General features: G+C 56.4%; 1 protein-coding gene across 1 annotated transcript; it reads right to left on the bottom strand.

Annotated features, from left to right (window-relative positions):
* Positions 1-1,036: 1,036 nt before the first annotated feature.
* On the bottom strand, positions 1,037-10,339 carry ZC3H12A (zinc finger CCCH-type containing 12A). The gene is made up of 6 exons (XM_008580442.1): positions 9,866-10,339; positions 5,225-5,364; positions 3,840-4,074; positions 2,956-3,062; positions 1,435-2,755; positions 1,037-1,299 (listed from the first exon to the last, which is right to left on the bottom strand). Exons 1-5 carry the CDS (start codon positions 10,306-10,308, stop codon positions 1,884-1,886), a joined length of 1,797 nt encoding a protein of 598 aa, XP_008578664.1. The 5' UTR covers positions 10,309-10,339; the 3' UTR covers positions 1,037-1,299; positions 1,435-1,883.
* Between the last annotated feature and the right edge of the window lie 380 nt (positions 10,340-10,719).

Below are 10,719 nucleotides of genomic sequence, written 5' to 3'. Positions count from 1 at the left end.
TGGTCAAAAAAATAAATAAAACAAAACACAGATACTACAAAGGCTTCACAAACAAGTACAAATCAGGTGATATGTTCAAAGATATAATTATTAAAATTATATTTTTCCTATTTTCCCTTGCTGAAGGTGTTTGGGGATCATCTGATAGCCCAGCTTTTTACTTAAAATGTTTTTAACATTCACACCACATTTTTTCATCTGCAAAAAAAAAATAAGAATCCATGTATTCCTTCCTGGCCTCTTTCCTTCTAGGGTCAGATGAGGTTTGAGATGATGGTAAAAACCCTGTGAACACAGCCATAGGGAGTAACACCAGAGGCCTCTTAAGGAGCACTTACTGTGTGCCAGGCAGCAGGTCATGCACCCAACATACAGGATCTCATGTAATCCCTACACAACCCTGTAAGGTAGGTGCCATTATTATCCCCATTTCATAGATGAGGAAACAGACCCAGAGAGGGGCAGTCACTTTCTCCCAGGTAACAATCAGTGGCAGAGGTACTTCTTGAGTTTGGGACCAGGGCCCCTCGCCTCTTGGAGGTTACACTGGCATTGCCTCTACAGGCTGCTTCTGCCCTTGGGCTCTCTGCTCTGCAACCCTGGGTCTAGAAGGCAGTATCTGGGAGGGCAGGGCCAGAAGTGAGTACCCAAGGGCTCCCACCACACCCACTCCAACCAATCTAGTTTCCCATCCTCAGCTCTGGTCACAGCACAGAAAAGGGGAACAGCCCATCCTATCCCCCTCAGGGCCACCCCCCTCCCCATGCCGCTGCCACAGAGTTCTAAGCCCTTTTATACTTCTGCTTCCTACCCGCACCCCTGCCCATGTGTCCACTGCCACCTCTTATCAGACCCAGCCCCAAAGGGACAGAGCACTCTTAGTGAAACTTGGAAACCTTCCTTCCAGAGAAGGATCGGACAGCCAGCTGGAGTGGCTCCCCCAGGGGTGCAGGCAGGTTGGGGTGCACACCTGCTGGCCTTCCATCACCCAAAGGCCAGCTCAACCCCCAAGCCCAACAAAGACCATCACCTCTTATAAGGATCCACATTACACTTATATTAAGTTTACAGGAGATAAGGATTCTCCACTTATTTAAAATTTATACCTGTACACAAACATACACGGGTCCCCCAACCCTCGGGGAAGGGTGAGATGACTTGGAGTTCCTTCCTCCTTGAAGGGAGAGGAAGAGAGGGTGAGGACAAAGGGCCCTTCAGCCCCTGCAGCGGCAATGGGACAGGTGAACAGAGCGGGGCAGAAAAGTGGTTTAAGAAGCATCTTGCTTACTAACATGAAGCCTTGTGCCCAGTTGAAGGGAGAGGAAGAGAGGGTGAGGACAAAGGGCCCTTCAGCCCCTGCAGCGGCAATGGGATAGGTGAACAGAGCGGGGCAGAAAAGTGGTTTAAGAAGCATCTTGCTTACTAACATGAAGCCTTGTGCCCAGCGAGAGAGCACGGAGAAGGCTTCATTGGCTTAGAGGAGGGGCCCTTGGAGGGCAGGCACATAGTGCCCAACTAGCCAGCCAAGGCTGGCGTCCCAGGGACGGGGTGGAGGTTGGGGGGCATGCACAGGGCCCCCAGCCCAGGCCTCTGCTCCCCCTGCCTCCCTCCCTGCCCTCTGAGAGAATAGAGGGTTTGGGCCTCAGCCACGGACCGACGGCCATTACTGGCAACGTCTCCTTAAACTACAGAGATACAATGTGTATCAACAGGGTGATCGCTTCTGACCCACTCGGGCAGACGGGCGGACGGCTAGGGGTGCCGTGTGGGCCAGAACCAATCCTACAGTATCTTTGGTTTGTGGGTTCTCTTCCCTACTTTAATCCTCCCTCTGAAAGTCCTTGGAGACTGGGGGTGTTGCCCCTGCGGGCCCCCAGGCTGGCTTACTCATTGAGGTTCTGGGACTTGTAGGAGAGGATCTCGGCAGCCAGCTGCTGGGGGTCCAGGAGCTGCGGGAAGCGCCCCATCACGGCCTCCACCAAGTGTGGGGGAAAGACACCACACAGCTTGGTGTACACACTGGCCTGCTCCTTGGCCAGGCTACCTGCCCCGCCCCACGGGCCCCCGCCAGCCCTTGGGCTCGGCAGCTGGGAATCCTGAAGGACTGGGGTGGGTGGGGGCAGTGGGTAAGGCTCTGACCAGTACTCTCGAGGTGGAAAAGCGGGTGGCGGTGGTGCGTAGTCAGCAGGGACACTGAAGTGGCCAGCACCCATGGCACGTCCAAAGGCAGAGAAGGCTGGAGTGGCTGGGAGCTCAGATCCATAGGGATTGTAGCCAGCGTAAGGGCCTCGAGGTGGGCCCGGCTCACCAGGGCCTCCTCCTCGAACCCACAGTTCTGACATCTGGCTCTCCAGGGAGCCAATGCCGGAATCCAGGAAATCCTGGGAGGTGTATGGGAGCGAGTCCACGGTCTGTGGGAGCCAGTCTGTGAGTCCGAAGCTGCCACCACTGCCCCCTCTAGGTGGGATGCTCCTGCCTGGGGGGGCAAAGGCCTGTGACAGGCCCTCCTGGCGGTGCCCTGAGGATGCCTGGGCCCCCAGCTTTTTCCTGTCCAGGCTGCGCTGCTCACCCTCTGTTGGCAGAGAGCCATGCTGAGATGAGGGTGAAGGCCGCTGGCCACTTTTGTCCTTGCTCGGGGCCCTGGGGGGTGAGAGGAGGGCATTGGCACGGAGCTCGTCAGCCACGGAGCGCTGGGGGCGGCTCGGCCGCTCTGGGTGGAAAAACCGGCACTTGATTCCATAGGTGCATTTCCTTCCTGCAAGAGGAATTAAGAAGGATGCTAAGCTGGGGCACTCCAGACCAGGGGCGAGAGCAGGGAAGGGGTGGTACGGGAAGCTTGGAGACAGGTGGTTCAAATGTGAAGGTCCCCAGGAGAAAAACTCGGGGCACACGCAGACTGGGGTGAGAGGAGGGGAAGGAGTGAGCAAGGCTGTGGAGGACAGCTGGGTCTCATACCGTAGGGACATGGCTGCTTCCTATGCTCAGCAGCGAGGGGCTTCTTACGCAGGAAGTTGTCCAGGCTGGGCCCGTGGCGGCCCAAGGGGTCATCAGGGGGCATGAACCTACAGAGGGTGAAAAGAACTCTCAGGAGGTGGGGGACATGAGGGGACTTCCAATTGTTTAGAAGGGGACTGTGCAGCAAGACTTGCTGCGAAGAACAGAAGAGCAACTCCTATAGGACAGCCCAGAACTGTTCTTAGTTCTGGTGGGATCACCCCAAGAGAGGAGAGCACCCCCACATCCAGAGGGCCAAAGCCCATGGGCACCTTCTGGGCAACTCGTGCACTGGGAGCTCTCTGAGGCCATTGCAAGGCCGGCAACCTGAGGATCTGAATCTAGGATTGCACCCACTGCCCCATGGCTTCTACCCAAGAGATGTGGTGCTGGGAACCGGAGAGGCTATCTTGGGACCACTGACCACATCCTGTCACGAATGCTACTGCTCCATCGCCGAAATTGAAAAGCCCCCTGGGGCTGGCCCATGGCTCACTTGGGAGAGTGTGGTGCTGGTAACACCAAGGCCACGGGTTCGGATCCCTATATAGGGATGGCTGGTTTGCTCACTTGGGAGAGCGTGGTGTTGACAACACCAAGTCAAGGGTTAAGATCCCCTTACTGGTCATCTTTAAAAAAAGAAAAAAAGAAAAGCCCCCTGCCCCAGCCTGATGTCACTTGTGCAGTAAACTGCCCATCTCACTTCCAAAGCTTCCTGGAGCCAAGACCATGGCCCCCCATGGCCACAGGGCCCATCAGAGCCCATCCCCCAAACCCCACCTCCCAAGGGCATCTCTGGCACTGGACCCCAAGTCCATCAGGTCCCCTCCCGGGCAGAAACTTACTTGTCGTTGACAAAGGAGTACATGAGCAGCCGCTCCTCGATGAAGCGCTTCCATTCCTGCCGCTCGCCCTGGAGGTCTCGGTATGTGTCATTGGAGACCACAACCCCGTCGGACTCAAAGGCCAGCTTCACAATGAAGCGGTCATCGTAGCACACCACCCGCTTGCCACCCACACGTCGCGATGGTGTGAACACCAGTATCTTCTTCTTCTCCAGTTCCCGTAGGATATGCTGGTCTGGGAGGTAATGGGGGTGCAGGTCAGGCCCCAGCCAGGACCCAGAGCCAGGCCTGCAGGGCTCTCTTAACTTCCTGGTGGCCAGGTAACAGGGGCTGTTAATGCCAAGTTCTCAAGGGCAGGAACCAGCTTGCAGAGGCCATGGCCACACACCAGCTCCCTGCCTGGGACCTGCACACAGTTTGCTGCATGAAGAGCAAGAACACCTGAGCACAGCACAGCAGATCCCGGGGCTGTTAATGCCAAGTTCTCAAGGGCAGGAACCAGCTTGCAGAGGCCATGGCCACACACTAGCCCCCTGCCTGGGACCTGCACACAGTTTGCTGCATGAAGAGCAAGAACACCTGAGCACAGCACAGCAGATCCTACCCAACAAAGGCTATGAGCACAGAGCTGGCCTCTCTGGATCAGGCCTATTCAAGCCAGAAGCAGTCTTGGCTTTGTCCTGTAAGGGTCTGTGAATGACGTGGCTTGGTTCCATCCCTTGTGTAGCCAGGACAAGGTTATTATTTGGAAGGCTACTCTTCCTGGAGCCCACAGCCCCAGCCAGCCTGCCCCCAGATCTCAAGACTTCTAGAGAAACTGAGTCCATTTTTACCCCCAAAGTTTGGGGGCTCCTGTAAGAACAGTAACAGCTAACATATGTTGAGCATTTACTAAGTGCCAGGGACTATTCTAAGCGCTTACAAGACCCTCACAATGACCTTATGAGGAAGGCAATGTGATCAATGCCCCCCCCCCACTTGACAGTTGAGGAGCAAGTGGCTCAGAGCAGGGCTAATAGAGGTCCTTGTCCAGGTCACAGAGCCAGGAAGGGACGGAGCCAGGATTCCAACTCTGGTTGTCTCAGCCCAGCGCCCTCAGGCTTAACAACTATGCTATACTGCCCCTTGGCCACTAGGGATGTAGAAAAAGTGATCCAGCCACTAGCAGGATGAGGGAGGTACCCAATATCTGAGGCAGAGAGCTGAACAAAGTGATCTCCAGTGACCATTGTTCCAAGCAAGTTTGCAGAGCAAAAGCCAGGACAAGAAATGCTGGTCCCTGCTTGAAGTCTGGAAGTTGTTGGTCACACCCAAAGGGCCTCTCTTGGGAAGAACCAGGGCTCCTGAGACAGTGAGACCATCTCATTTCCAGAGGTGCCACTCACCTGTGATGGGCACATCGGGCCGAGGCTGCTCCTTCCTCCAAGATGGTACAAATACTGTGATGTCCGTGTGGCCCCGCTCCAGAAACCAGTTCACTGCCAGCAGGATGCCCTGGCAGGAGAAGACCTCCTTGTTCCCGTGGCTGGGAGGGAGAGGAGGCACAGGGTCATTCCACAAGGTCGCCAGCCTGCTATCCCCTGGACCTGAGCGGAGTCGGGCTGGGTCGCACGCCAGCCCCTGCCCTGGCCTTGGTGGTGAGCAGCTGGGCTCAGCCAAGCGCCCTCTGCCTCCATTCCCTGTGCTGCTTCTCACAGCGCCAGACGGCCAGACCCTGTTGGGACTTTCCCTGAGGTTCCATCTCCTGAAAGTGAGGAAACACCCAGGAATCTGGCAGCACCCGCTCCTCATGGTGGGGGAGGGTCAGACTGCTTGCAACATACCTGGGGGTGGGGGAAAGGCGCCCGGAGACTTCTGGTTCCTGCCCCACCCGAGGAGCTGCTGGGACCACAGGGACACATGCAGACTGAGTCACCGCCCCTCCCTCGCTGCTCATGGTGCTGTGGGTGGGGGTGGGGGAAGCACCAGCCTGGCTAACCCAGGAGAAACCAGATTGTTCCGGATTAAAGTTCAGTCCTCCACAAACCTCAGGGGCTGGGGCCTGAGGAGGGCAAAGGAGGAGGGGTCACTGATTCCACACACAGTGCGATGGGAGTGACAGAGTAGAGGAGGTTCCTTAGGAGACTAAGTTTGAAAGTGAAAGGGTGCTGCTTTTCCTCCCAAGAAGGCCAATTCCCCCAAACACCTGGACCACCCCTGACCTCTGTTCACCCGCCTCAGGGAGGGCATGACCCGAGGCAGAGGGAAGGTCAGGAAGACACTGGGGGACTCTGTTAGCAAGGAGAGCTGGGAGATGGGACACCTTTCCTGCCTTGGTCTGGTAACCAGACCTCACCCATCCAAATGTGGCTGGATGCAGGAGGAAGCCCTAAGGTGCTCTGGATGCAGGAGGAAGCCCTAAGGTGCTCCTGAGTTGCTGTGGCTCTCAGTTTCTCTATCTGAAAAATGGGCCCAGCAGTCTGCAGCTTCCATACGAGGGGCCATGTCTGCCAGACAACTTTCCTGTTAGCTTGAGGCCAGACACGGCCCAGCAAGTGGAGATTCTAGCTGGATTTCCTGGGAAGGCAGGAGGGGGACTGGGGCTTGAAGCTCCTGGGTAATACTTGGTGTCATGGAAGGGCTCCTGGAACCAGGTTGGAGTTCCCTCCCCAGCAGCCCCTGCCTCTCCCTGCCCCCTCAGTGAACAATTAGACTCTCTTATTTGGCAAATAAAACAGAATAAATGTTATGCAAAAGAGGCGAGTCCAGGATGGACCACATCATGTGGGTGGCTTTGGGGGGGTGATAGCTGGGGCCCCAAAAGGAGGTAGAGAGGGAAGTGGGGCACCTGGGGGACATGGCGGCTGTTTGGGGGTGAGGGTGGGGCTTCAGGGTCTGAAGGTCTCTATAGATTGTACGGGGGAAAAAAGGTCAGCCCTAAGGTAGCACTCACTCCCACCTGATGCCCTCCCCCACCCACATCCACCAGCCTGCTTATAATAAAAGTTAACATTTACTGAGAGCTGTGAACCAGGCCCTGTTCTAAGAGCTTAACACTGAATCACCAGCAAGCCTACAAAGAGGGTACAATCACTAGTGTCCCCTTTCCTTTTTCATCAGATGAGAAAACTGTGGTCCAGAGAGGATAACTTAGTTACCAGTGCCACACAGCAGTAATGGTGGAGCAGAGATGCAGACCCAGAGCCTGTGCTCATAACTACTATGCATGTTGATGCTCACACAGGTACAAGTACAGGTACCATCCCTGATCACGGGAAGGAGTGGGGATCAGCGGGTACTGAGCTCTGACTGGAGGCCACATACATCACTTCATCCTTACAAGGCTCACTAACACAGATCTGGGGCCACTAGTTTGCCTTCCTATCCCTAACAGAAGACCTGAAATATATTTGGGAGGAAAAAGCTCCCAAACTTGAGTTTGAACAAAGCATTTTAAGAGGGAGGGGCAGGCTGGGAACAGGAGAAATGATGCATCTGGCACACTCCTGCCCTTCCTTCAGAACCCACGGGAGGTGTCACCACCTCTGAGAAGACTTTCCTGACCTGCCAAGATGGGTCACATCCCTGGTCTGTGTCTTCACAATGCCCGATGTTTTCCTCACCACATTACCCCCTTCCCTGGGCTTCTGCCCTGTCTCCCCAAAACTGTGGGGGTGTGGTCATCTCTGGCTTGGCTCCCTGTCTCAAATAAGCAGTCTGCACATGCATCTACCTGCCTCCCTCTGTACACATGTGTGTCCCATCCTAGGGCAGCGTCTTCAAGCCTTGTGATGCCAGGGCTCCCAGCACAGTTACTGCCTCTGGGCATCGAAAATCTTGGCTGGGGACAAGTCTGTTCTCAGCGGCCCTAACACCTGGAATATTCCCTCAGCAGGTAGTCAGAGCCCTACTCCTGGTAAAAGTAGAACACATGAGGCCTGGAGTGCCTCTCACTGCAGTGGTGGAAGCTCTGCCCGCACAGGAAAACCAGACATCCTCCCACCCCCACCGAGTCGTTTGCCCAGAAGCTCAGGGCTCCCCAGCCTGGCTGACCCAACTCTGATAGGATCTGTGAGTATGTTGTAGACTCCAGCTTGGCTGCTCCTGCACCAGGACAGAGGGCAGGGCTAGGCCAGTCTCCCCAGGTGAAAAGATCTGCCAGGGCTGGGCCTGACTAGTGGAGAAAAATTCCCTTAGAAGGAAACAGAGGTGAATTTCCCCACGATTTGCATATGGTGGGGGCTAGCCCGCCTGCCCTTGGCGGGGAGGGGGTGGCAGGGCAGGAACTGAGTAGTAGCTGAGACAGGAAGTGTGAGGCTGGAATTCCCCTCCTGCCACTGCCCCAGCTCAGAAACCCCCGGCAGGCAGCGGTGGCAGGCTGCGGGTGGCTCTGTCTGTCGGGCGCCTGCTCCTCTGAGCACCCCTCCTCTGCCACCGCCCCTCCTCTCTCCCAGGCCTCTCCTCCTCCTGCCAAGATACAAACACACACAGCACATGGCTGCCCCCAGGGTTCTGCCACTCCTGGCTCACACCCCCCAGAGGAAGGAGTCACTGATCCATCCTAGCTCCCAGCCACAGGAGGTGGAGCCTGAGAGGGGACCCTTAATTCTCAAAGCACAGGCTGTGACCTGCTGCCCCTTGGCATGGGAGCCAGCTTTTCACAGCCTCCCATCCAGGCCCAGCCAATTTCAGGGATGGGAAGACTGACCCGAAGTTGGTGGGAAGAGGGCTCACCTGCATGCCTGTGCCTGCGGAGCTGGCCCAGGACCAGCCGCACGGCTGACTTGCCCCAGCTGGGCCAGGAGTAGGCGGAGCCAAATGCCAGGGAGGGCAGCGGCTGATGTCATGCCAGCCTCAGGCAGCCCACCTGGGAGCTCCCTCAGGGCTGGGGAAGGAGCTCTCCCCATCCCCACCCCATATCTGGGGTCTCCCCATCCTTGCCAACAGGAACTTTTCCCTGTGAGCAATCCACCCTGCCCTGACTCACCAGCCCGCCTTGGAGGGAACTGGGAGAAAGCAGGGCCAGAGGGCGGGGCCTGGATTGAAGGGAGAAGTCTGGGCTTCCTAAGGTCTGCAGCAGTCCTGGCCCTGGCCTCATCCTCTAACCCCACCCACCTCATTCCCTGTGAGGATCCTGCATGGAGGGGGTGGGAGTTGGAGTTACTGGAGCTGAGTCCTGGCTCTGGCTCTGGGCCAGTCCAGCTAGCTTCAGCTGAATCAGTGGGGATCCATGTCACGGCTCACCTGAAGGCGGAGCATTGGGCAACCTGGAGTTGGAGTTACTGGAGCTGAGTCCTGGCTCTGGCTCTGGGCCAGTCCAGCTAGCTTCAGTTGAATCAGTGGGGATCCATGTCACGGCTCACCTGAAGGCGGAGCATTGGGCAACCTGTCCACACCCACTATGGAGAGCCAGATCCAGCCTCGAAGTCACTCCTGGTCATAGTTACAAAGGCCTCAGGACCTGGGCCTGCTTCCATGGGAGCCCAGGTCTGAGACAGAAGCCCCAGCCCCTGAATAATAAGAACAACTACTGTTTACTGAGCACTGGCTACTCTCCAGGTTCCATGCATTTTACTCCTTACAACAGCCACCTGAGGGTGTGTTAGCCCCATCCTACAGAGAGGTTAAGTGACTGGCTCCTATACGAGTGAGCTGTAGTCCACAGGCTAAGCACCTGCAGGACCTGCCTCACATCTCAGGACAGGAGTTGACACTGTGAGAGTACTGGCCTCAGGGAGAGACCCCATAGCACAAGGTGAGCTCTGGAGACAGAAGGATCCGGATTCGAATCCTTACTCCACCACTGACCAGTGTGTGACCCTGAGCAAGACTTTGAGCCCCTGAGTTTTCATCCCTAAAACATTCCTAACAAACCCACTCCAAAGGAGTCCTTATAAGGGAGCCTCCTGGCATGCAGTAGGGCCTCATAAAGGGCTTTCCCTCCCTCTAGACCAGTCCATGAGAAGAAATTAAACTTCTCACCAGAGCTGCAGACACATGTGACCACCCCTCCACATGTGCTACCTGGCCACAGAAGTGACACATACCTCATGGCCACATTGCTCCCATCGATGACGACTGGCCTCAGGTCGCTGCCCTCCTTGAACTCCTCTGGGATTGAGGGCTCTAGGGTGGGAGCCTTGGGGGTGCCCCCACCCCGGGGGACCAGAGGTAGCTGAGGGCAGGGGTCCTGTGAGGCCTGGTGCTCCCTCTCAGCAGTTGATCCATGTTTCACCAGCTCGCCTAGAACTGTGTTGGTGTCTGCCTGGACCCCCAGCTTCTGCAGGACACTGTGGATCTCAGTGGATGAATAGCCCAGCTTCCGGAAGAAGTCCACCTTCATCTGCAGTTCTGAAGCTGATGCTTCTTCAGAGTCAGGCTCCTGGGCCTGCCCAGGTGTACCTTGACAGCTGTGGTTGTCCTCAAGTTCCCACAGACTCATGGTGGGGCTGGCTTCCTGGATGGGCCTCTCTCCGCAGGGGCCACTCATAGCTCAAACTCCTGGAAGGCACCTGTCACAGCTCCTATGGGACAGCCACAAGAGTTAGGGACAGGGAATGCTGCTCTGTCCCACAGGCCCCACCCAACAGGATGAGGCAACATTGACTGGTGTTATACAAAGCCATTTCCATGTGTTAGCTCACATGACACGCATGAAAGGGTTATCATTTCCATTATATAAAGGGGAAACTGAGGCACAGACATTAAGAATTTGCTCATGGTCATCCAGCTGTTACTGCAAGGATTTGAACTCAGTTAGACTCCACCTCCCACTCCACCCCCACGCCAACCCAGGGGACTCAGATGGAAACCTGGGGTTGGAAGTGAGCTACGGGGCCGGGGGCTTCCCCGTTGAGGCCATCGCCTTCGCCCGCCCGTCCCTCACTCAGAGCGCAGGCCC

This window comes from Galeopterus variegatus, unplaced genomic scaffold, assembly GCF_000696425.1.
Source record: "Galeopterus variegatus unplaced genomic scaffold, G_variegatus-3.0.2 Scaffold2098, whole genome shotgun sequence".
NCBI lineage: Eukaryota > Metazoa > Chordata > Mammalia > Dermoptera > Cynocephalidae > Galeopterus > Galeopterus variegatus.
Note: the sequence above shows the minus strand (reverse complement) of the source record. Positions and strands in the feature narration are given on the sequence as shown.

What these genes read in the sequence shown, in the direction of transcription:
- ZC3H12A (XM_008580442.1), bottom strand. Translation starts at nt 10,308, where the DNA reads ATGAGTGGCCCCTGCGGAGAGAGGCCCATCCAGGAAGCCAGCCCCACC. An exon ending in GCCCGATGTGCCCATCACAG is followed by an intron (nt 4,075 to 5,224) that starts GTGAGTGGCACC and finishes ATTACCTCCCAG; the next exon opens with ACCAGCATATCCTACGGGAA. An exon ending in TACTCCTTTGTCAACGACAA is followed by an intron (nt 3,063 to 3,839) that starts GTAAGTTTCTGC and finishes CACCCTCTGTAG; the next exon opens with GTTCATGCCCCCTGATGACC.